Source organism: Myotis daubentonii, chromosome 1 (genome assembly GCF_963259705.1).
Source record: "Myotis daubentonii chromosome 1, mMyoDau2.1, whole genome shotgun sequence".
Taxonomy (NCBI): domain Eukaryota; kingdom Metazoa; phylum Chordata; class Mammalia; order Chiroptera; family Vespertilionidae; genus Myotis; species Myotis daubentonii.
In genome coordinates, this window is record NC_081840.1 from 194,923,191 (window position 1) to 194,950,842 (window position 27,652).

Below are 27,652 nucleotides of genomic sequence, written 5' to 3' on the forward strand. Positions count from 1 at the left end.
CAAAATCAAGTTGTGAAATCAAAATGGGACTGACTTAGAGTATGTGATAAAAGAAATCCAGGACATACATACTGTGTGACTGACTGCTAAAGGAAAATATTGATTTCCATTTATTATATCTCTTGTTGACACAATAACGGTCACAGTAGGGATTCTTGTATAATAGATGATTGGGTAGATGTTGTCATGCAATGAACTGAACAAAATGATATTTTGTTGTTGTTTCAAATGTTATCCATTTTTTTCTGAGTTTCAATTTATTCCCTAAGCTGAGAAACAGAATCCCAGAGCCATACTAACACATTCCACGTTTAAATCTAACATTTGGTAGTGCAGCCAAATTGCTAAGCTAGATCAATTTGTGATGCCCTGAGAAAATGTGCTTGCAGTAGTTTAAAGACCAAAATTTGAACTGTGCTGACACAGCTAAGGCAATTTACTCTTAAGGTGTAACTGGGCTTGCATTTGGTCTCCCTCTGGGATACTTGTACCATCTTTAAATTCAACAGTGTCAAAGAAAATTTTGGATGAAACTATTTGGATCAATGACAACAGGTAGATAAACCTTTGCTAGTTTTCCCTTTTTAAAATATGGTAGACAGCAATGCTTCCTCTATATTTACTGACACCAGGGAGATGAGAAGAGAATTCACAAGTATATAATTTCTTGTTAGCAACTCATCTATAAATCTCTGTAACCACATTAATCAGCACTTCGTATTTTTATGTCCTATGTATACCTGAAATCTAAATCCTCTTCACACCCACCATGACAGCCAGAGCTGTGCTGGGAATAGATCAATGCAGGCAAGTTAGTGATGTTCCCAACTTTGGAAACTACCAATCACATGGATTTTCTTTAGGTTGGTGTCTTCTTGAATGGACAGAACCCATCACATGTGTTAGAATCGCTAAGCTCTTTGCATTACTGTGCATTGAGCTTAATGGCTGCTTCCCAAGAGTCATTCTAATAGAATTTAAACCCACACATAGCTCCTTAGCCTTTACCATATCGGATCCCAGTTTCTAATCTCACCACACTGGCTTTTGGTCCTGGGGTCCTCTCTTGCCCTGTTCATGAGGTCTGACATTTATTCATACAATATAAAAGCAGGGGAGACTAAGGGAAATTTTATAAGCAAACTTTGATTTTTGATTTTAGGAACTACATTAATGGGAAAAAAAAGAAGAAGAAGAAGGAGGAGGAGGAGGAAGAAGAGGAGGAAGGGAGGAGGAGGAGGAGTGGGGGGAGGAGGAGGAGGAGGAGGAGGAGGAGGAGGAGAAGGAGAAGTTATTCGAATCATCTGGGAGGATACGGATTGAACACCAGAGAGTTCCTGAATAGAAACATTATGGAAGTGGAAAAACTCTAAAGTGAGCAGTGAGACTGATCCGTAGAGTTAAGACATTTTACAGTTAGTGTCCTGATTGTAAGCATTTTTATTTTATGGTATGTCTCTTACCTTAACTTCCACATGTGCCATCAGTACTGCAAAATTGGTTAGGTGGTTACAAGAGCATGTCGTATGTGTCTTATTTGTTGTCAGGAGCCGGCAGCCTTGAGTTGACCAATAACCCGTCATGGTGCGCTTGGAATAGCTCCAAAATGAACAGTTGGGGTTGAAATTTTCCTCGGACTGCTACAGGGTAAAAATAAAATCAATAAAGCCAATAACTACTTTATGATCACATAAATTAGGTAGACATTTTCTTTACATCAACACAACTTCATACTCTATTACAATTCTTGTGGCGACGTCTGCCAGTGTTTTCCTATGAAGCGGAACTCATCAAGTCTAAGCAAATTTGCTGGTATCTATTCCCCCTGACTAGGGGTGAGTTTACTTTTCCAAATATTAATATTTAAGGAATGCTAATACCAGTATTTCAGAATCACATCAATTCATTTCAAAGTAAAGTACATTGCAGAGTAAAAATAACTGCTCTAATCAACTTCCAAAAGGCAGATGGTTTTTAGAAATCTTTGTTAAATTTACAATGCAATCTTAGTATAACAAAATTATATCTACACACAAAGATATAATTACTTATAATATCCTATGTGAAACCATGTCCAGTTCAACTGAATATATTGCTAGCTCTTTGTAATATGGAGAAGCATTTATATATCTATCTATGAATATTTTATCATAAGCAATCTACACATTCAAGAAATATTCTCCTTTCTTATTTCAGAAAAAATTACCATTGCCATATAATAGGCTTTGAATTGCTACATATCAAATAATAATAAAATTTTAAAAAATTAATACACTTTGTGTTCTGTATTTGTGGACAACTAAACTTAAGAAGCCATTTTCTTACCTTAATATGTTTAACAGTGAATACGACAGGATCAGCCAAATAAACCTTATTACTGAATTCTTTGTTTATTGCTGCTGTAATGACGGGCGAATTGACAATAACCGAATGATTGGTGGACATAGCTTCTGTTCCCAACTTCATGCTGGCATTCTCCGTGGACAAATAAGGACCCAAGTTGTTATATAAAACAAAGGCCACTCTGATCTCTCCTAAAATAAATGCAAATGTGAATTATAAATTGAGGAGAAACTCTGATTACTTTCTGTATGTTCTACTTAAATTAGATAGTTCTAATTAGATTGTAATCAAATCTGTATAACATATACTCACAACAACTTAAGAATTCATTTTAACCAAAGTGCCAAGTCATTCATTGGGAGAGGAAAATCAAAAGATGCTGAAAGCACTGCATATAAGTATTAAAAGAAATGAACCTCAATCCTTATCTCATTCCATACTCAAAGCTTAATTCAAGATGGATCACATACATACACATAAAAAGTAGAACATAAAATTTTCAGAACAAAATATAGAATATCTTTGTAATCTTGAGGAATGCAGACATGACTTGGTTAGGAACCCAAAAACACTAATCATAAGGGGAAAATGGTAAATAGATTTTTGTCAAAATTGAAATTTTATGTCTATCAAAATATAGCATTAAGAAAATGAATAGGCAAGCCACAGACTAGAAAAAAAAGTATGACTCATGAATACATAAAGCATGTCTGCTAATAAACAGCAAAAGAATAAATGCCACACTAAAATGGCAAAATGTAAACAGAAACTTTAGAAAAAATAATATATGATAGGCTAAGCAACATGAAAAATTATCAATATCATTATTAATGAGGAAAGTAACTAAAACCACATCAAGATACCCTTTCATACCTACTAGCATCTCTAAAATGAAAAAAGACTGCCCACACTAATGCGGACAAGGATGGGGAACAACTGGAACTCTTGTGTGCTGCACACGGCTGGAAGAAGTATAAAGTCATTCAACTATTTAGACAAACATTTGGCAGGATTTTTTATAAATACATATCTACCCTTCCTAGATAAGTGAAAACATAAATTCATAAAACAAACAAACAAACATGTATAAGAATGTTGATAGCATCTTTATTCATAATAGCACCAAACTGGAAACAACTAAAAACCTATCAAAATGAGAATAAATTATAGTATATTAACACAATGGAATATACTATGCATCAATAAAGAACAAACTACTGACACATGGAGCATCATGACTGAATCCCAAAAATACTGAGTGAGAGAATACCCACAGGAAAGAGTCCACAGTGTGTGACTCAGTTATAGAAAAGCTCGGAACAGGCAAGAGTTATCTATACAAATAGTAATGAAAAGAAAGTAGTTTCATCAGGTGGGGCAAGGTGTGAGCAGAACGGAAAGAGGCACCAGGGAATTTTCTGGGTAAAAGAAGAGATTCGTATCTTATATTTCAGAGGATAAGTACAACTGTCAAATTCATCCAGCTAAACACTTAAGGTTATATGAATTATATTACATGTAAATTATATTTCAATTGCAGTAAAACATAAATACAAAGATTCAAAATTTTTATGTTTTAAAACTCAATTATGTTTTATTAAGGTGACTGTTTCCATACATCCTTCCACCTTACGTTTTCCCTATGACAATCCTCTGTAAAAGTAACCATCTTTTAATTTTTTTTCCATATTTCCTTTCTTAAAATAAGTCAAGTCTTCTATTATGAACTCATATTGGTCCAACAAGAGTCAGATATTGCCCTGACTACTAATGTTTTTAAGAAAAGGAAATATTGTAACTTATGACAACTTGGCTGAATCTTGAGAGCACTATGCTAAGTGAAATAAGTCAAACAGAGAAGGAATACTGCATGACCTCACTGACATGCAAAATCTTAGGATAAAAACAACTCATAGAACTGAAGGGTGGTTCCCAGAGGTGGGTGGTGGGGAAGAGAATAGAAGTGCGGGTAAAGGGGAGCAAAAGGCACAGTACAGGACTGTGGTTAATAACACTGTCTTGCCTATTTTGGAAGTTGCTAAGAGTAAATTTTAAAAGTTCTCAAAAAAAACCAAACAAATTGTAATTGTGTGTTGATAGATGTTAACAAGATTTACTGTACTGTTCATTTTGCAATACATACAAATATCAAATCATTGTGTTGTACACCTGACACTAGTATAATGTTACATGTCAATTATATCGCAATAAAAATAAAGAATTGAGACTAGACTGTCCGGATCACAGAGTGCATGCTAAAGACAGGTGTAAAGTGATGCACACGAGGCAGGAAGGAAGTGGACCAGGTAATAACATGTGATAGCATTGGTTAAGTCATTTGATGTCATTCTAAATACAACTGGCAAGGTTTATGTTTGGGGAAGAACCTCTGTCAACAGAATTTATGTTTGGGAGCAAGAGTAAAGGAGGGAAACCAGTCAGGAAGCTAATACAGGAAACTGATTTTGTTTTATATGAGATCTTATTGCTGCCTCAAATTTCACATTGTCAAATTAGCAACATAATAAAGATTTATAACTTCAGTCTTATAAGATTTCCAACACTTACAAAAAAATTTTGTTCGGCTGACAACAAACATAATTTGTTTTTCTTGAAATTATTTAATATGCTATTTAAAAAACAAAACAAAAATCTATTCACCCTTCAATCTGAAACCTTAGCTTTGAGTTAATCACTATGACTTGAAGTTATCTTACGATCACTAACAGGTTAAAGCAGTGGTTTTCAACCAGTGGGTCGCGACCCCTTTGGGGGTCGAACGAACCTTTCACATCGGAAAACACACATATAATTACATATTGTTTTTGTGATTAATCACTATGCTTTAATTATGTTCAATTTGTAACAATGAAAATACATCCTGCATATCAGATATTTACATTATGATTCATAACAGCAGCAAAATTACAGTTATGAAGTAGCAACGAAAATAATTTTATGGTTGGGGGTCATCACAACATGAGGAACTGTATTAAAGGATCGCGGCATTAGGAAGGTTGAGAGCCACTGGGTTAAAGGTTCTCACTTCCTTGGACAAAAATAAATTTTTACATTAGTATTAGGGAGGCTTGATATATACATTCTTTATGAGATTACTTATTTAATTTTCATCAAATTAAAGTTATTCAGTGAACTTATCCCTGTTCACTACACTGACCTCTTTTACCAGTTCCATTCCCCAAAAGCACCTACTCACAGGAAATTTTTGTGAAAGAAAAACATAGACACACCCTCAAAATAAGTGACTAAGGAAAAAACATGTAATTTTAAAATTACAAGTAAAATTTTCATTACAAGTTTTTGAAAGCCAATCTGACAAGTTAGTAAGTTCGTCCTTTCAAGGAAAAAAAAATTATCTGGATTTGTTGTTCATTAATTTCCCTCATATTCAACTTTCTGACATTTTACTGATACTGAAAAGTAACAAAACACTTTCCAAATCTGAGAATTTTGTAGAACAAATATAATTTCTCTATTGTTGGTGCAGGTGACAGAAAGAGGAGGAAGTGCAGGAGAATGATTACAGTGGATGAGAGGAGAGAGACAGCAGATGAGAAGGAGATCAGGTTTTGAACAGCACATTTAAAATTCCAAGCCAAGAAGCAATGCATCGATAAGTTTCATTCTATCAAGCTTAACAAACAGACTCTAACCTACCATTTCGTCCATTTTGCTTTAAAGTATTTGCAGAAAGCTGGATGGTGCTTCCATGACCCATGGATTCTGGAAATTTTAAGTCTTCCAAGTTTCCTTCTGTGCTCAGCCTTGCAACTTCCAACTCTGTCAATGGCAAAGAGATATCAGCGCTTACTGAGAAATATTGCAAAGCTAAGGTGGTTTTCTAGATCACTGAAATAGTCCTGAAGTCAAAACACTGGAATTAATGTTCTATTTGTCATGCTTTATAGTAGTTCAACCTTTTATTTAGAAAGTATGATTTTATAATCATATGGTTTCTTCAAAATAAAGCAAATAAACAATGAATGTCAGGTAAATAAGAATTCAGATGTATCAGTTATAAAGTAAAAAAGAATTAAAATTCCAGCTCACATCTGTATACTTTGTCATCGACTTAAAGTTTATTTTTAAAATATTATCTTTATTTTATGAATTAGATATAAATACCTTTATAATCTAGAGCTGCAGTATTATATCAATATTGATCTATATTTAAATCTAATAAGTTTGAAACAGCTTTATCAATTCTTCTGAAATAAAACTATCAGCTACATCCCTATACACAATAAAAATAGATTTATACTCCTATGAGCCAATAACACAGTTATCAGAAACTGTTTTAACCCCTAACTTAATGAATGATTTCTTTACAGTATGTAATTCAGAGATACTCCTATTATGACTGAAGTAACCCATAAGCCCTGTCTTAGGAGGATAAATTTTTAAATAGTATTATATATATATATATATATATATATATATATATATATATATATATATACACATACATATACAGTGGGGCCTTGACTTACGAGTTTAATTTGTTCTGAAACTGAGCTCGTTAAGGAACTCATTAAGGAGCTCGTTAACTCAAATTACTCTATCAACTCAATGCAAATAATTGGCCAAGAGGCAGCTGGTATCTGAAAAAACTTATTAGTTGGGACACTCGTAAGTCAAGGCCCCACTGTATGTGTGTGTGTGTGTGTGTGTGTGTGTGTGTGTGTGTGTGTGTGTGTGAGAGAGAGATTACTGTAAGTAATCACACACAAAGAAATATACATTTAAAAAAAATTAAATGAACCTCACTGTAAGTGAGCCGAGGCTAATATACCCAATACTGGAATGTCCAAAGGAGGATAACACACATGATTATGAGGGCCCTTTCAGCCAATGACAGGTGATATCCTTTTAATGACAGAAAAAGAACAGAGTACTATTCATAATATCTAGGCCACCACCGATACTTTTTTCTTTCCCCTCTCCTGCTGTCCAAGGGTCTCTGGCCCTTCTCTACAACAGAGGCCGCTTACGAATATTGTCTGTGTTCTCCCTGACGATGTCAGTCTTCAAAAGGTTATCAGCCAGCACAAAAGCACTTTCCTCCACGGTGTCAAGCAACATGGTGGCTGCACGGAGTTGATCGCTTGTCGTCAGGTCTCTCCACGCGTTCAAGGCTTGTGGCTGAAGGAGGTTGTTAACTGTCTCGACCATTGCCTACAAGAGGATGAACACAATGACAGAGGTCTCCAGTGGACCCGCGGAGCTGTCAGAAATCCAGGCGTACATGTTGCCCGGCAAGCAAGGATCAGAGGTGTGCGCGAGTTCGGTATTGTCCCAGCCTCCCCTGTGACATGCCGCAGCAGAAGTGTTCATTATTTTGTTCTGTAAAAACCCGAGCTGAGACTTTGCAAGGCAAGAGGAAAACCTGCTTTTGCTTTGAAAGGACAACAGATACAGCCATGCTTATTTCTTAGAATCAACAGCAAGGCTTCAAGAAGACTTTAAATTATTTGGCTGGTGAACTGTTGGCAAGTAATTTAAACCGACACCTGTATCACATCTGCCACAGAAAACAATTTTTTTTTCTATACATCACCATAAAACTAGATGCTGAACACAAGAGAAATTAAGAGGATGCCTAATTAAGATAGGCCAATAAAAGAATGTGTTGCCTATAGGTCGAGGCCTCACTGAGCAAATCAACTTTTTTCTTCGCCAGCTGGTAAAATGTCAGAATGGGGAAAATATCAAAGTATACATGCTCCCAGGGGCTTTGGCTCTGTGATGTGTGGAGAGAAACCTTCACACTGTTTACTGTTGGGCAGGGGAATAAACAGTGGGAACTTGCTATGTAGGGCCCTCAGGTGTTTTTCCTTAAAAAAAGCAGCGGTAGGTACACTCACACATAGAGATAAAGCACCACATTTCACATGGCTTTATCCAAAAGAATCACCTCTGTAGTTATAACTTGTATATTTCCTGTGGTTAGCTTTATGCTCTAGGTTACAAAGGAAAAACAGTCTTCCCAGTAAGATCTGCTTAAGGTTTCATTCAAACATAGAGGATTGCAAAATAGAAAAATACAACATCTGAAGTTTGAAAGTGATCCTCCCTGAACCCTTTGATTATGAAATACCCATCTTTTCCAGAAATAAAAGTTGAATAAACAGCCAACACAAGCACTTTCTAGGCAGCACACAGGAGCTTTAAAACAGGCCTCCCATTATTGACAAGTTCGTAGAGGGGCTGGGAGAGATTGGAGAAACAGACACTGCATACACTGCAGTGTGTTCTGCTGGCTGGGGTTTTCATAGTAACCAAGGAACAACTGTTAAACATTCAGCTTCATAATGAAACACCTTGGCTGCCAATTAACACCAGCTTCAAAAACTCATTTGCCTTTTGATAAAAGTTGCTTTTCTTGATATTCTTCCCAGCTATTCCAAGTTCTGGCCAAAAATCGATTTCACTAGACTTTTATGTAATAGTCCTAGGTGAGTACTATGCATCATTAAAAATTTTTTTCCTCATGAGTCTAAGGAAGGGGAATTTTCACCTAGTGTGCTTAGCTCTGTCATTTGTTCTGAGTTTAAAACACGACCTGGAAGCCAGACAAAAGCATCTCCAGTTCACAACAAAATGACCTGCTTTCCAGAAAGTTCTCTAACGCCAACACCAACAGGATATGCCAGATAGGTGGTGCCAGATAGAACAGAAACAAACAAAAATAAGTTCAGTATTTTCTAAAGCCAAATAGAGAACACCACTCTGTAGTGCAAGGAAGTATTCTCTTTGGGATTGGATGATCCTCTGAATTAATTAGAAATGCTCTGAAAATCCCACATGCAAGCTATGCCTGTTCTTTCAGGAGCAGCCATTTTAACATTAGTCAATGATCCTACACTGATTCATTTTAACCTCACCCTAGGGAATATTTCTCTGAAGATAATAATATTTCTATTCTGGTCTTTATTACTTTTCATTTTTTAAATTAAAAAACTAAAGAAAAGGAAACAACTCTGATCAACTCAGAGAGTGGGAGGGTATAGCAACATACGTATTAAATAGTTCGTAATGTGTGTTCAAAGGCTTGAACAAACTAACCTGTTATCTGCAAATGATACCCCTCAAGTAAGTAAATCTTAATGATAACATTATAATTAGCACAACTTGTTTAAGCTTTCCAACGATTGCTGACATTTCCCGGTTACCAATTTAATGAAGGCCAATTAAATAGTCACAACTCACCAATGGTAAAAGGATATCTATATTTTGTTTTCCTATACATTTATACATTTATAAATTTTTACCCACAAATGATGATCTCTGATCAAAAAACATTTTGTCAAACTAGTCATTTACATAGCTTTTATAAGGTCAACACCATCTCTTTAAAAACAGGTTAATTTTATCTGGTTACGAAGAAATGAGTCTAACTCAGTAGTTCTCAACCTTCTGGACCTTTAAATACAGTTCCTCATGTTGTGACCCAACCATAAAATTATTTTCGTTGCTACTTCATAACTGTAATGTTGTTATTGTTATGAATTGTAATGTAAATATCTGATATGCAGGATGGTCTTAGGCGACCTCTGTGAAAGGGTCGTTTGACCGCCAAAGGGGTCGGGACCCACAGGTTGAGAACCGCTGGTCTAACTATATGTAGAACCAAATTGAATGGGAAATGTTCAAGAAATTTAAAGTGAGGTACTGGGGCATCATTTTAATGTTTAACAACTCTCACTGATTTCTCTTTGCTGTTATAAATATTTTTCTGACCTAAAATTTACATTCTAAATTTGGAAGAAAATAAGATCAGTCCAAAATTTATCTTAAGTAAATGTATATTCTCAATGTGTTGATATGAGGGAAAAAGTCACCTAATGGTTTGGACACTTACAGATTGAAATTACCTAAAATTTTGAGAAATAAATTTAATTAACAATATCCTTGCCGGAAAATAAATACTAACTAACTTCATTATCTCTTTAAATATTTTTTTTACTTACTGCTTTTAGAGACAAACAGAGGAAGGGGGAGAGAGAGAGAGAGAGATAGAGAGAGAGCCAGCGAGGAGAGAGAGGGAGAGAAACATCAATTTGTTGTTCCACTTACTTATGCATTCATTGATGATTCTTCTATGTGCCCTTATGGGGAATCAAACCCGCAACCTTGACATACTAGGACGATGCTCTAAACAACTGAATTACTGGGCCAGGGCTCATTATCTTTTAAAAATTACCAGCAAGTGAATAGGAAATGGATGCTGGAAATTTGCATTCTACTTCTGCCACCAAAGTCAGTGTGTCTTCAGACAAATTTATGTTTTTTAACAAATCAACTACACAAGAAAATTAGTTTCATTATGTTTCAGTATGAGGCTAGATAGGGACATCCACTATTAGGTTATACTATTCTCATGATATGGTTTATTGACTAGACTCTAAAGTGACTTTTGACTGTTTCTAAAAATCAAATATAAATTAGAAAGTGTCAAAAATCACTTCAATTCAAACCAAAATCATGGACATACCATATTCTTCTGGGCATATTTTTGCTTTACACAACATTATTGGACCTCTTATAATTATTCAGATCTTAAGCAAATCATTTGACTAGTTTTACTCATATAATTGTATGCTTAACTCATTGTAACCTATATAACCACACTGTACTGTACATATTTCAAAAGGGGGAGGATTTAGTTGTTATAACTATTGTGGAACATTTGGGGAGAAAACTAGCTATATATCTTCCCCAAAACATCTGTTGTCATTATTTAAAGAGCATGTGCTTGTGAAATAAGCTGGGAGGCCTTTGCAAAAATACATACAAGGATCTATGGTGAGAAGCGTCAATGTCACTTCCTACCCAGGAGAGCAGTACATCTCACACGAGGCACGCAGGATCACCTGGGGACTCACCTATCCCTGGCCCTTCACTTGAAAACCAACAAACTTAAGATTCAAATCAAATGAATGCCTTGTGAAAAGATACATAACTTTACCACTGTTGAATTTTTCTAAAGATGAGCTTTTTAATCATAAGCTCATCCAGGTTTTAGCTCAAGTTACCAACTGCTCAATAAGGCCTTCCATTATCGGTATATCTAAAAAGAATCCCCCCACTATTAAATCTATCACTTGGTTTGTTTTCTCTGTACCATGTATTATTACCTGAAGTATCATATATTTATTTTTTTAAATATAGTTTATTGATTTTTTACAGAGAGGAGGGGAGAGGGATAGAGAGTTAGAAACATCGATGAGAGAGAAACATCGATCAGCTGCCTCCTGCACACTCCCTACTGAGGATGGGCCTGCAACCAAGTTACATGCCCTTGACCGGAACTGAACCTGGGACCCTTGAGTCCGCAGATCGATGCTCTATCCACTGAGCCAAACCGGTTAGGGCAAGTGCCATATATTTATTTATCAAATGACTATTTTAGATCTGTCCTTCAAGAAAAGTCTGGCTTTTGACTACCAGTGGTCAGCAAACTCATTAGTCAACAGAGCCAAATATCAATAGTACAACGATTAAAATTTCTTTTGAGAGCCAAATTTTTTACACTTAAACTATATAGGTAGGTACATTGTTATTAACTTAATTAGGGTACTCCTAAGGCTTAGGAAGAGCCACACTCAAGGGGCCAAATAGCTGCATGTGGCTCACGAGCCACAGTTTGCCAACCACGGGACTAGACCATGATGTTCACAGGGAAGAGATCTTGTTCATTTGTGTTTTCCCTGGGGAAATTTTAGTGCCTGGAGATATTTTGGATATTCAATAAATGCCCACTAAACAGATAACCTACATTTACTATCAAATCATTAATGCCTTATATACAATAGGAAAATTGAAAGCATTCTCTTCTAGATCTGGAACTTTTTGCCAGGTCTCCTAAGAAGTCTTCTGAAAGACTAAAGTGCTCGGATACACCACCATGGTATGGGAAGATCGCAAGCTGAGTTAGAGGGAATTAAGGAGACAACCAGAGTTCAAGGAGAAAAGCAGAACCACACATTACTGTAGTTAATGTGGACCACTATGCACAACAATATATTCCAAAATGTTAAGTGTATCAAAGCTCACTTTCAATATAATTCAATGAGGTTTTATTAAATATGTAAGATATGTATGCTATGCAAAGAACTAGAGAATTCATCCTTTGATGAAAAGAGATGGAAAATGTACAGTGTACTCTCAGTTTGCCTAAGGGCCACAGGTCAGCACAAAATAGAGCTATAAACTTACAGCAAATGGAACAAAAGAGAAATTCTTGCTGAAGAGGATGAAGAAAAGGTCCCAAAGGTGTTCGATTTTGAGTTAGACCCTAAGAGATGAATAAACTTGACTTGATTATGATGAGGAAATTTGAGGCTAAAGGACATAAAAAGCAAGTTGATGATTTAAAAAAAGGATAGAACCTGAGTAGGGTTTTGGATAAGGAAAATGTATGGTTCACAGAAAGAGTGTGAATATGGTAGAAAAATGGTAGGTAGAAGCCAGATCTTTGAAGAACTTCAGTATGATAAAATTTGGGGCATTACTATAGAAAATGTACTGTCATTAAAAATTTTTATGTAAAGTAGTTATATGTTTACAGCTCCCTTAAAGCAAAATTTCCTCTAAAAACATATCAAAGAATGATTGGAGAGCTGATATGAAGCCAAGAAAAATAACAAATTGGGAAATAAATTCTATATAAGTTCATTTTTTTAACATTCTTATGTGTTAAAACAAAACAAAATTTTATAAATATGCAAAGTGTTATTAGGCAGCGTATTAGAAAGTAAAGAACAATGATTTCGTATGAGTAGGTAAATTTAAACAATACATTGCTGACATTCTTTTGAACACTGCCTAGAAATTTTATTTTACTCTTTATTTCCACATCTATGGTTTTTGATGTATTCTCCAGAATGCAATATTTCTTTAACATTATATACTGAAATCATTTTGCTGAGCATTGTTTTTAGTTTTACTATATATTTTATATACAGTGCTCTTAAATATTTTTCTTCATGATAAAATCTCAGCATATGTAGAAAAAGAAAAATAAGTTTTCAGGTGTCCTCTGCTCTCATCTCCTATTTTCTGACTATATTTATATATAGTTTATATTTAGTTATAATTTGAAAAAGTAAAAACAACTTTTCTTTTATTCTTCATTTTTTTAATTCTTGATATGAAGTTTATCTGTTGAGGATAAAATAAAATAGAGCACACGTTTAAAATCATTACTGAATAGGCACAGTGTACTTATGTTTAGATATTGATTCAAATAAAAATTTTAAAGGTCAAGTGTTGGAAGAGTCTTTAAAAACAGTTTTGAACTTGCAGGTTTTTTATTAGAAGTCAAGTTGAGTGACTGATATTTACACATTTGATCAATAAACCTAAGGTTCTTTTTATAATCATTGTCATTTAACATTATTAAGCATCTAAAAACTACTAATCTCTGAGCTCCCTTTTATATTACAGAGAAGTATTGGCATTTTCAAGTCTTAATTAAAATTAGATACAACTGACCTTAACATGATAAGAAGAACCTTTAACAGTGGAACAAGATAAAACTAAAATTTCACAGAAAACACTCTGTCTCTTCAAGAGACCTCTTGTTGTTTAAAAATGTATTATTTTCAGCAAGCTGTAATTGATTTATTTTATAAATCTCATGTAGATTTAAATTGATTGAATGCTGCCAAATAAATCTATATTGTGTTACAGGAATAAAATGGAGCTATAAACTTGATTCAAACCTCTTGCTAACTCAACGTTCATTCAACAAATATTAACAAAGTGTTTTCAATTGGAATGCTGAAAGATAGACAGATACATTCTTTCTCCCTCAAAATGATGACAATATAGAGAGGCCAGACAATTACACAAATAATTAAGATGCAGCATGCCAGGCATTATAATGGTGGAAACACAGGGTTCAAGCTCTGTCTTGGAAAGCTCATGAAGTATAATTCCAAACTTAAATTCCACATTACCTAGACAAGCAAGGGGTAGATCATGTGCTTATAGGTACAGCGGTGAGAGACAATAGGCACCTCAGAGGAATTGAGAACAATTCCTTATGGAAGAGCAAAGAGTGCAAAGGGTTCAATGGCTAGATTAGTGAGTGAAAGCTCACTTTCAAAGAGGCTTTCAAGCCATGTTAAGTAAGATACTTGCAATTCTTAAAGGTAACAAGTCACTGAAAATTAAAAGTAGGGAAGTGATATGTTATAATGGCTAATTTTTATTGAGTGTGTTCCAGACTCTCATCTGAATGTTTTCTATGCATCAATTCCTTTAATTTTGACAATAACTCAATGAGGTAGATATGATTATTATCCTCATCTTGCAGTGAGAAAATTGAGACACAGAGAAGTAATTTGCTAAAGGGTAATTAGCTAACATAAGGCAGAGCCAGGGTTAAAACCCATGCATTCTGGCTCTGCAGATGGAGAAATTTGATATTCCAAAGATATTTAAAATGATTTGTTGATTAATTGAAGTCAGTTGGAGAGAGCAATAAAAAAGTATGGTGCACAGAATTTGGAAATAGGCAATAAGGTGACACTTAAAATGGGAATAAAGGAAGAGGAGCAAATTTCCATTCATTAAAAGATAGACAGTATAAGTGCATGTGGGGGAAGAGGGCGCTGAACATGATGAATTCAGAGTGCCTATTTTGAATGCAAAGGACTTGAAGGGTGCTGATTACAAAGGCCTAGATAAGCCTTGTCGGGGAGGAAAAACCTGATCTTTTCCTTGTTAGGTTCTGTGACTGGGCCTGAGAATTAAGCTGACATGATACATTAACAGGAGAAAAGCACAAACATTTTATTAAATATTTTTATGTACACACAGGAACCTTCACAGGAAAAATGAAGACCTGAGGAATCGGGTTGGACTGGCAGCTTATATACTTTTTAAAACAAAGAATGACAGATTGTGAAGTGGCAAGATAAATAAAAAAGGTTTAAGCTTCTAGCAGCAGTAAATTGTGGGAAAGTGACTAGAAAATACATAGGGGAATCAAATGGAAGATAAGAGTTATTTTAGTATGTTTGTTTTCAAAGATCCATTTTGGCATTGACTGCCTGTCTCTGGTGATAAGAATGTTCTTTTCTTGCTGGTACGTGGGAAATTTTATGATCTGCTTTTAGACAGAAAGAGGGAGAATATCTACTGTTTCTCAATGGACTTCATCTCAAAATAATCAATGTGCCAAAGTAGCATATTTTGGGGTAATGTTCTTAACCCCTTCTGCCTTCAGGTTACTCAAATATCTGACATCGAGCTTTAGGCATCATAAATTTATGTAAGCTTATTAAAGCCATTGATATGTCTGACATTTTCCAGATAAACTGAGTACAGGGAGAAGAACTGATGACCCAGAAATGCTAACAATAGGAGAGAAAATGCAGAAAGAATGGTTGACAACTGAGATGAAGAAAAAGTAGCTAGAACAACAGCATAGTATTACAGAAGTCACAGGAAAAGGGTTTCCATCAGTTTCCAAATGAATTCAAACATAAAAGCATCCCAAAAGCCCTTCTTCTTTAAATAATAATAACACTAGATTTTTTTCTGGGTAACTGTTAGAATGATTGTAAAATAAAGAGAAAAACCACAGAAAAGTTTCTTTTGAAGGATAATCATTTCAGTGTTATGTATCTTTACTATGAAGTAGGACATTTTTTCATTTAGTATGTCTTTTTGGTGTTTTTATTTTTATTTTTTTGAATATGTGCCAACATTGTTTTAAACACTTAGGATACAATTTAAACAAAGCTGAGAAAAATAAATCCTAAAACTAAACATTTTGGCAAGGAAATTAAAAAATAGACAGATGATAGCTAGCTAGCTAGATAGACAACTAGATGATAGAGAGAGAGATAGATGATAGATAGATAGATAGATAGATAGATAGATAGATAGATAAAGAGATGATAGTTAGAAGCTAAGTACCATGTAAAATAAAATTTAAGAAGGCATGATAGAGAGATCTAGAGTCAGGGGAAGGGTTGGGGAGAAGGTGGTCCATGATTTCATGTAAGATAATCCAGGTGAGCCTCAATGAAAAGATAACAGTTCAGAAAAGACAAAGTTGTTGATGGAGTTAGCCATGCAGATATGTGGAGCAGCTATTCCAATCAGATTCAACAATTGAATAAAAGTTGCCAAGTGAGCACATGCTCTGCATGCTCCAAATCCAAAGGAGACCACCTTTGGCTCAAACAAAAATAAACGAGGGTGGGATGAACCACATTAACCGAGTAGGTGAAGACTGCATGTAAAACTACTTTGTGGGTGGAGATTAGAAATTCAGTTATGGCCATGGAATGTTTGGGGTGCCTATTAGACAATAAAACAAAGATGTTGAGAAGTTCGCTTGAAAATTAATTTAGGAGTTCAGGAGAGTGGTCTGTTCTAGAGATAAAATGTGTGGGTCACAGGCAAACAGGTGGTGAGATCACCAAGGGAGTGGCTGTACAAAGAGAAAACAAGAGGGTTAACCATTGAGATAGAGGGCACTCCAACCTTAAGGGTTTGGGAGCAGAGAAGGAACCAGCAGAGGAGGCTGGAAAAAAGCATCAAAATAGAAGGAAAATCAAGAGAATGAATTGTATCAAGGAAGAGGGGGTAAACAACTGTCAGATGCTTCTGACTGGTCAATAAAATGGATTGGCAACCGACTCCTGAGTTTAGCAGCATGATGTCATTAATGACCTCAACAAGTGCAGTTGCAGTAAAGTGGTGGGGGCAAAATACTGGTGAGGTGAATTTAAGGGAAAATGGGAAAGGGATTGGTAATAGTGAGTGTAGATGTGTTTTGAGGGTTTCTACTGCAATGGACATGCCAGTAGGCAATGAGAATGCAAGCCTGGTAAATGGTAAATGTTTAGAAGTCACTTTGTATTGCTAAGAACAATTTAAAAGGCCTTGAGGATATAGAAATAAAAGTAGCACTTTTCCTTCCCAAGGAGCTCAGAGATAGAAAAGTGAAGAGATATTAAAATAGTTTGATAATTGCTGTAATAAGAGGAAAACTGAGGGTGTTGTAAGTTCACATAAGAGGGCATTTATCCAGACTAACTGGGACTAAGAGTGCTTCCTTAGAGTAACTGACATATAAAGTGGGTGATGACAGATTAAGTCAAAATTACTGAGATTAAAGGATCAGAAAGGAGAAAAAAAATCTAGAAGTAATTTAAGCAAAATATATTACTTAATCTGAACTGCCAGTACTTACGTGGTTTGGGAGTATAGAATCTAAGGATGTGGGAGGCAATGGTTAAAAGTGTGGGAAATCAACAAAAAAGAGTCAAACTCTCAAACACTATAGTCCTAAAAAGGAAATGTTTTCTTAAGGGAAAAAGAGAGTAATGGAGAGTCTTTGAGTGGGGTTACGTCATGATCAAACTTGCATTTTTAAAACATTATTCAGCAGTAGGGAGAACTGATTAACAGGAGAATTTCTAAATATGTAAAGAAGCTGGTTAATGTTTTTTTGAGCATCACCTACATGAAGGTGATAGCTGACGCTGTAAGAACGGATATCAGAGGAAAAGTAAGCTTGCAACCAAAATAATCTTGCAAGAATATGTCATTTCCCTAGTTAATGTTCTTTAATGGCATTCAGAATCTTGACTCCTTTCCACAGTTTTCCTATCCTTGTATCTGCCTTCGACCAATTGCTTCAGGACACTGGCTTTCTTTCTATTTTCGGAACTCTCCAACCACTCCTCCTCAGCTGACCGCCTATGGTCTGGGCGACCTCTGATCCCGGAATGCTTTTCTGCAGATAGGCACATGAATGATCCCATAATGCCCAGACTCAGCTTAGCACATCTTCCCTGATAAACACAATCTAAAGTAACCAACTAGTCACTTGAACTCACATGACTCCATTTTCATTTCTGCCATTATTTTATTTTATTAGTTTGATTGATTTACTGTCTATTTCCAGTTTGCTGAACTAGGATGTGAGTTCTGTAAGAGTAGAAAGCCTTTCTGTCTTCACTCCTGAATCGGTGCACCTTGGACAGTGCATGAAGTATGTCAGTGAATCAAAGAACATTTCTATGTTCTTCTTAAAGTATAGAGGGTAATTATATTTTTAACAGAAAGAATATTTTCCTGACATGAAAAAGGATAAGCTTGTAGGGAAGTTAGAAAAACTACCACACCTAGAGGAGCCTAAGGAGACATGACGATTGTAATATTATGTATGTATGTAATGCAATGTGATATCCTGGTTAGGATCCTAAAACAGAAAAAGGACTTGGGTAAAAACAAGGAAACCCGAATTAAACTATGCACTTTTAGCTAATAATAATATATCAATATTGATTAATTGCAATGAATGCACACCATAATATTAATTATAATAAATAAAATAAATTGTAATAAATGTAAATATAAATGTAAGATATTAATAATTGAGAGAACTGTATGTATAAGGGGAATATATGAGAATTTTCTCTACTTTTCAGTCAATTTTTCTGTAACTCTAAAACTGTTCCAAACATATTCTTTAGTAAAAAATAAAAAGTAAATGCTTATAAAGAGTTAAAAAATACAGAAGTATATAAATTAAAACCTAAAAATCTATATATGGAACAGTAACTCCCACCTCACCCAAAAAGAATCACTTTGACAGTTTGTTGTATTCCCTCCAGACTGGTAAATATTTACACATACACACAAACAAATGCCATCACTATAATCATGCTGTTCACTGTTGATTTTTTGCTTGCTTGTTTGTTTTTACTTCATAATATATCACACCCATCTTTCTAAGTCAATACAAGATCTACCTCATTCTCCCTGTGGCTCAAGAGTATTCTACTTTTTGGTGCAGCAGTTTACTCAATGGGTTTCCTACTGATGTTTTGTTGATATAAACCATGATACCGTCTACCTTGTGATCAGCTCTACATGTTGGTTCTTTTCAGCAGTGCAATGATAGCTTATTTGCCACTAGCTAATCCCAAAGTTTTGTGTGTTTTTTTCTAGGCAAGAAGAACAACACTACCTTGTTATTGTATGGGAAAACTTATAAAGAAACATTACAAAAACATGGAATTGACTTAAAAAGTTTTCCCTGGTAGGATATTTAAGAGGCTGATAATAATGCTTTGAAGGAGGAAGCTGAATGACCAGGAGAGAAGTACAATGTAAAGTTGCACTATGGATCTCCAAGGGAACGCCACACAGACAGCACAATGTCAGTGACATGCCTCAGAGTTAGTAATGCAGTTTCCCTACTTTCTGGATTTTAAACCGTGTAAAATGCTTTCTGAGAATGATTTGAAATATATATTTTTTAATTCTTTAAGCAAAATGATTGCCCTCAGACTATAACTGAATAATTACAAACAATATTAATCTGTACATAGGGTCCAAATGTAACCCTATGCCATAAATCTATCTATGGTATGTTAGTACATCAAACCTGGATGAAGATATCTATCAGTATCAACACTAATAAAAGAGAAAAATGGTAATTGGCGTACGACGATACCCTTTTCATTGGCTAATCAGGGCTATATGCAAATTAACTGCCAAGATTGGCAGTTAACTGCCAACTAAGATTGGCAGTTAACTGTCAACAAGATGGTGGTTAATTTGCATATGTAGGCACAATGCAGGGAGGCGAAAGGGAAAGTAGGAAGAAGCCCCCTGCCACTGACAGTGATCGGAAACCCAGGGGGGAGCTAAGAGCTGGGGGGCAGGGCAAAGGCGGCCCTGGGGCCGCCTTTGCCCTGCCCCCCAGCCATGATCGGAGAATCAGGTGCCTTTTCCACCCTGGCCAGTGATAGCAGGAAGTAGGGGTGGAGCCAGCGATGGGAGCTGGGCAAGGTCGAAGCTGGCAGTCCCAGGAGCTAGGGGCCCCTTGCCTGGGCCTAAAGCGAAGCCCACGATCGCGGGGCCACTGCAGCTGTGGGTTCCCGCTGGCCGGGCCGGACGCCTCAGCCAGAGGCATCCTGCAGGGGCAGGGGCGGAGCCCGCGCGATCACAGCGCCCCCCGCTGCCACTGCAGGTCCCCGCTGCCCGGGCCGGATGCCTAGGCCAGAGGCATCAGGCCTGGGCAAGGGGCCGATCCTGCGATTGGAGGGTGATGGGGGTCAACGCCTGAGGGCTCCCAGTATGTGAGAGGGGGCAGGCTGGGCTGAGGGACACTCCCCCCCCCCCACACACACACCCAGTGCACGAATTTCGTGCACCGGGCCCCTAGTCATTAAATAAGAAAAAAAGTATTTCTGGTTGCATGTACAAATGCTAGTTGTCCCATACTCTTACCATACACACAGAATTACTGGACACAATGCCCAGCTGCAAAGCTATACTTATTAATGTAGGGTTTAGCTGTGCAGAATGACAGTCCATGGGATATGGTCAGAAGTAGTTGGGTAAGACTTCTGTGAAGTTCTAAAAGAGATGCATCTTTGGTTACTTGTCATTCTCCTTCTTCCTGCTCAGAGATTAGAATGAAGTGATGATTGTAACCTAAGTAGCTATCTTGTCACTGAGGATAGAAGACCCATGTGCTAAAGATAATAGAGCAGAAAAACATATAAAACTTTTTTTAAATGCGTTTTCATGCTAATCCTGAACTGTCATGTCTGCATTTTTTAAAAATACTAGAGGCCGAGTGCAGGAAATTCATGCAGTCTGGTGTGTGTGTGGGGGTGGTGTCCCTCAAACTGGCTTGCACCCTCTCACAGTCCAGGAGCTCGTGGGGGATGTCTGACTGATGGCTTAGGCCCACTCCCTGCAGAGGCAGGAGAGGCTCCCGCCACCGCCGTGAGCCTGGCTTTTGGCTGAGCGGCGCTCCCCCTTTGGGAGTACACTGATCACCAAGAGGCAGCTCCTGCATTGAGCATCTGCCCCCTGATGGTCAGTGAACGTCATAGCGACCGGTCATTCCACAGTTCAGTTGATTTACATATTAGCCTTTTATTATATAAGATATTTTTATTGATTTCAGAGAGGAAGAAAGAGTGAGAGAGAGATAGAAACATCAAAAATGAGAGAGACTCATTGGTTGGCTGCCTCCTGCATGCCCCGCACTGGGGACCGAGCCTGTGCAACCCAGGAATGTGCTCTTGACTGGAATCGAACCCAGGACCCTTCAGTCCACAGGCCGGTACTCTATCCATTGAGCCAAAACAGCTAGGGCTGCATTTCTTTTTTATGTGTGAGGATAAAGCCCTGGTTTGTTCAAATGCCCACAGTTATGTTTTGTTACTACCAGCTGTACAAAATTCATACATTTGGTAAGGGAAAATAGCAAAATTATAACTCTGTTGGAAGCAGTACTAAAATATCATTTGTTGGGTTCCAAGCCATCAGGCAACTACTTTGCTGCAAATTACCCCTTAAAATTTCCATTTCTTTTCTGACCTGTATCAGAAAAGTTAATGATACTTCCAGAAAGCAAGATCTTAAATCTGTAATACTATTTTTAATATCTTTTTTTTTTGTATTCTGGTTAGCTATGTGATCATAAAGCTGTTAAAGTAACAGCAAACAAAATAAATTGATGTATATTCTCTTGTTTGCATAGAAATAATATCTATTTATATTCTATGTATTTAAAACTTTTCTGAAGGTAAACTCATGCTCAGAAAGTAAGGACCATTTGAAAAGATGTTAAATAAACAGTTTTACAATTAAGTAATGACCCAGCCTTTGATCAGGAATTTATGGGAGAGAAGAGTATACCACCTGGTAAAAAGAAGTGAGAAAATACTTTTGTTTTAGATGAAATGTTTTATTTAAAAAACAGAAGGGCTTTCTTTTTTATTTTATCCTCATTAAATTACTTCCTGAAGCTTTTGAAAAACTATGTAAATACAAACAGAAGCCAGGATTTGTTTATTTATAGGAAATGTGCAAAACAGAAGAGACAGTCATAAATGACTTTGTAAAGCAGCCATCTTTGCCTGGCCTGACACATTAACTACGGAAATTTTGAGAGATTCCCAGAATGATTTTCCTTGCACGTCAAAGCAGGATTTCCATCACCAACATCTGTCATTGTCCTCTGGATTTATTTGAATCATTACATTTATAAACTGACCTGTCCGAACTCCTAAATAATACCTGTATAATTTACTATGCTTGCAGTACATATGGTTTTATAGACTTTTGAGTCAACAAATGCCTGATAACAGCATTTAACAACTATAACTTATAGAAGAAAATGATAACTTCTTGATCTAAAGAAAACTGGTTTGGATTTGTAGACAGAAGTCACTTTCTTTGATCTCAATGTCTTTTGGCAGTAGGTTCAGGCCTGAAGAAACATGCAGGGTGCAGATTTATATTTTCTCTCTTTCTGACACAAATCAAGTGCAGATTTCTCAAGCTGTGAAATATATTAAGTTCACATGGTTTTAACAAAGGGTTACCAAACCTCTAGAACCTGCTGTGATTCAAACTACTTTCAGATGTCCTTTTAATTATATTAAATGAAAGTTTGGGTTGGCTTTGATGCTTATGGGCAAACATTAAAATCTCTTGAAAGAGCTGCTAAGAGCACTCCCTGTTGCTGTAGTTAATATACTACATTGTATGCACACTGCTAGCCAATTTATTCTAGCCACTTTAACAAGGATAGCCAGCCTGACAGGCCACACTGAAGAGTATCACGAGTCAAGCAAAGCACAAATCATTAGAGCACTCCGAAAGTTGTTTGACATGCACCACGGAGCTCTTTGTCACACAGCCAATTAAGTGACCAAACAAGGAACTCGAAAATACTCATTAATTTCTTCGTAGCAGTATAAATGGAGGTTAGAATCCTTCTTGTCTTATACACCAAAGGCGCACGAGTAAAACTGGCATAATTCAATTTGCACATTGTCAAAAGAGCAAGGAGCAACTTTGGTTCACAGTAAGTCTGGATTAAAGACATAAAAAGGGGGACGAATAGGTAAAAATGTTTAGAGAGTACATACAATAATAGATATCCAGGCCTTGGAATTTTTAATTTAATCAACAGTTGACATGACTTTTATCCTTGGAAAGCTGTATCAGCATTTCTGAGCAGATCCAGCAGCACTTGCCATCATGTCCTTCTCTGTGAAACCTGACCTTGAGTAGACTCCTGGAAGCCACCCTCTCCAGGTCTTCCTCCTTCCTTATGGCTGCTCTTGGGTCTCTCTTGGGTTTCTCCTCTTCTCCCTGACTTCTTACTGTGACAGTGTCCTGGGGCTCAATCCTAGATTCTTTCCTCTTCTCTCCCTACACTCATTCCCTTGATGAATTCATCTAGAACGTTGGTTGTAAAGGCCATATAAGGTGAACAGTACCAAATGCTTATTTCAGGCCTGACATTTCAGCTGAACTTAAAGCTTGTATATCTAACTGCATATTTAACATCTAGATTGCATGCATATCTAAGAGGAATCTCAAAGTTAACATGCCCCAAATAAAATTATGTTTGTGCACTGCCCAATAAATAACAAATTAGAGCATCTCAATATATGGTGCTTCATCCTTCACGTTGTTCAGACAAAACACTTTTTATCATTTTAAGTTCTCTCTTTCTGACATTTCATATATAATCCCTTAGCAAATCCTGTTTGTCCCATTTAAAAACAAAACAAAACAACAGAATGTGAATAATTATCTCAGCATCCCACACTCATATTCCACTCCAAGTGGTCAACCTGTTTCAGCCCTTAATTTTCCTGCTATAATCTACTCTCCACTTTTTAAACTTATCAGGTCATGTCATCCCTCTGGTCAGAAACCTACAGTGGTTTACATTGTTTTTCTGAATAAAAACCAAGTCCTCACAATGATCTATCAGACCTGGGGCCTTGTCACCCCAGAGAGTCATGCCCCCATTACCCACTTCTTCACTCTGCTCTGGCTGCACTGGCCTCATGGAACACCACAGGCATGTTCCACCTCAGAAACTTTCTTTCCGCTAGAATTTTTTTTTTCTGCATATCTGCATAGTTCATTCCTTCACCTCCTTTAGAGGTTTGCTCAAATATCACCTCAGTGTTGTATTTCCTACTTTTGTAGGAGAGAAGAATTTGTTGCTCCAAAATATATTTCTCTAACATAATAATTTTTTTAAGCTGGTTATTTTTAAGAAACAGCAGACATAGGAGAAGCTCTGAAAACTGAGTAGAAGAGACATTTACATTTATAAAGGAACTCTCTATTCTAAGGGTGTCTCCCTCTCTGTACCAGGAAGACAAGGATGACTCAATCTCTAGAAACTCTTATCCATGAAGAAAACAATTACTTAAATCTACATAGAAACCGTGTCCTTGTCTACCGTGCTTTTCTTGGTTACTTCCCATGACTGAATCTCCTATTGCTTTTAGCTGAGAATGGTATTTAAGGTGATGGTTTCAGCCATTTTGGTGAGTTACTCGGTTCTCCCATAGATACAGGACGTATACATGTTATTAAACTTTTGTTTTTCTACTGCTGATCTTTTTGACTTGATTATTAGACCAGCAAAGAACCTAGAAGGGTAGAAGAAAAAAATTCCCATCGCCACACTTGGTTTTTTCTCCCTACTATTTATCATCATGTCACATACCATATATTTCTTATACTTAGTATATTATTTATATTCTGCCACTAGAAATTTTACCGTAGGAAAGAGAGCAGGAGTTTTGCCTGTTATGTGCACTGTATTCTCATTACCGATAAGGTTACTAGGCACATGTGCTCAACTATTCTTGAATATTTTTGTTGTTACTAGTGTGTGATATTTTTTCCAGTTGAAGATAGAGATTGTTTTGGCCCAGCTGGTACCTAGGAGAAAGATTTCTAGTGTATAATTAAGGTAAAACAAACAAAATGAATAAAAATAAAAAGAGCAAATTATAGTTCCAAATTAAAATTTAAAGAAGGGTTTGCTTCAAATACCTTGTAAGCTTTAAAGAACACACAGGCCATCTTCCTTTAAAAAAATAGGAATGAAAGTAAGAAGAAAGGAAGTTAGAAAGGAAGGAAACCAGGTGTGTGCACACCGCCACATGTGTGTGTGGACAAAGGGGAAGATGGGCACATGCTCAGTGAGTCAGGCTGACACAGGGAAACTGCCTGTCAGTCAAGCCTGGGGCCTGGGACCATGGATTGGCTGGAGCAGGCAGGGCCACTGCAAGACAGCAAACATTTTGGAATATATAAGCCTCTAAAGCAGTGGTTCTCAGCCTTCTGGCCCTTTAAATACAGTTCCTCATATTGTGACCCAACCATAAAATTATTTTCGTTGCTACTTCATAACTGTAATGTTGCTACTGTTATGAATCGTAATGTAAATATCTGATATGCAGGATGGTCTTAGGCGACCCCTGTGAAAGGGTCGTTCGACCGCCAAAGGGATCGCGACCCACAGGTTGAGAACCGCTGCTCTAAACAAAGGAATTCATTCTCGTGGCTTGTGGGGTTCTCTTGTTCCTGCTTCCTCACATTTGCCCTCATGTTTCCTCCACAATGATGTGGCCCTGCAGACCCCACATGCAACGGACTGGTGGACTGCAGCTGGGAACACAAGCTAAGCCAGCCTCATGCTGGATTGGGCCCGGCTCCAACATGGAGTGGAAACTCTGGACAGTGGCTCTGATTCCAGCTCTGCTATACTTCTTCCTTGGGGGAATGAAAGGAAATGGGTCCTTGGAAAGTAAGGGGTTTGAGTCCACAGAACTAAAGCTCTCTACAATACCTCATCCTCCCATGCAAGTTTCAAAAAAATTCCTTTTCTTGGGATATCACAAGAACCCCACTCCAACCAGCAACCGGGGAGGGGTGGGGTGGGGTGGGGGACGACGGACGAGAACCTCTCCCCACTGATAAGAGATCTAGCTAATTCATAAAATATACACTGTACCTCTAAAAAATTGAAAACCAAATGGATTTAGATGGTCAAAATCAACCCTAGACGAGTATTATTTGTACAAGTGGAAAGGTCATGTTTTTAAGAATCTCAATGACTCAACAATCATATATTTGTAAATCTAATACATAAAGTGCTTCAAGTGTATTTTGTATCTATTTTATAGAGAGCTCAAAATATGCTCTGAACATAGAAATAATAGGGCACATAAACAAGTCTTTAACATTCAAACAGACTAAAGTTTAAAGTATTGTTCACTTTATAATTCATACAATAATGATCTACATTAAAACAAACAGAAGTAATGCCATGTATTAATATAATAAGCACAGCATTTCTGCTTCACCAATATTCTGTATTTGGTGTTATCAAGATGTTTAGTCAATAGCTGAAACATTTACTCATAGCCAGTCAATTATAACCCCAGGAAATCAGCCACTGAATAAACTGTGCTATTAATTTTCCATCAGAGATTTGTGTTTGAATGACCATGCATTTCATAGATGTAAATACTGAAAGGCTAATTATCTCCAAGGTCCCATTGAGGAGATGGCATAGATTGCAATAAAACCCATCCAAAAATTGCTCAAAATGATCTTTAGCCTTCAGTGCTGAAGAATGCTTTCATTTCTCTGTTACACACACTAAGAGGATAGGTCACTTATACACAGAGTATTAACATCCAAAAGCAATTTTCTTTCCCAAAACCTTAGAAAAATAAGCTTTTTAACAGATTCTTATATACAGAAATTCACTATTTTACAAAATATAAAGTAAAAGCTTATCTTCCTAATATCTGTTTGATATTCAAATTATTATTATTATTTTCCTTTTAAATGTCTCTCTCACAAAATATCCTCATTGTGACTAAACTGATATGGTTTAGTTTCTAGACTGCCAATATAAGAACCAGAAATATGTATCTTGAGGCATCTCTCTTTATAAATGCAACTGGCCTTCCCCTTTAAAATGCTGTGATACAGCCTGACCAGCATGGCTCAGTGGTTGAGCGTCAATCTATGAGCCAGAAGGTCATGGTTCCTGCTTCGGGCACATGCCTGGATTGCAGGCTCCATCCACACTAAGGGGTGTGCAGGAGGCGGCCGATCAATGACTCTGTCTCATCATTGATGTTTCTCTCTCTCTCTCTCTGAAATCAGTAAAAAAAATGTATTAAAAAATAAAAATACTATGATACTTACACATAAAGAAAAATGTTTACTGGTGCATAGTTTCATATGTTTCCTTCTTTCCTGCCGAAGGGGAACAGAATACACCACCCCAAGTTGTTCACATTGGCATGTGGATTATTTTGAGCTCCGAGCAATCAAGACCTAGCACTCAGGAAAAATTTGACCTCTCCCTTAACTACCTAAAGAATTTAGATAGGAAGCCTGTACCAGGAAGAGAGCTATTAACAGAAATAACTTTTTTTTATCTGAAAGA

General features: G+C 36.7%; 1 protein-coding gene across 19 annotated transcripts in view; it reads right to left on the minus strand.

Annotated features, from left to right (window-relative positions):
• ADGRL3 (adhesion G protein-coupled receptor L3) overlaps positions 1–27,652 on the minus strand; it is a 787,514-nt gene that overhangs the window by 112,742 nt on the left and 647,120 nt on the right. For all 19 annotated transcript variants that reach the window (XM_059670118.1, XM_059670097.1, XM_059670081.1 and 16 more), the window contains 4 exons: positions 7,356–7,539; positions 6,022–6,144; positions 2,326–2,534; positions 1,464–1,640 (listed from right to left, as the gene is read on the minus strand). In XM_059670118.1, coding sequence (XP_059526101.1) covers positions 1,464–1,640; positions 2,326–2,534; positions 6,022–6,144; positions 7,356–7,539 — 693 coding nt within the window. The remainder of the gene's footprint in view (positions 1–1,463; positions 1,641–2,325; positions 2,535–6,021; positions 6,145–7,355; positions 7,540–27,652) is intronic.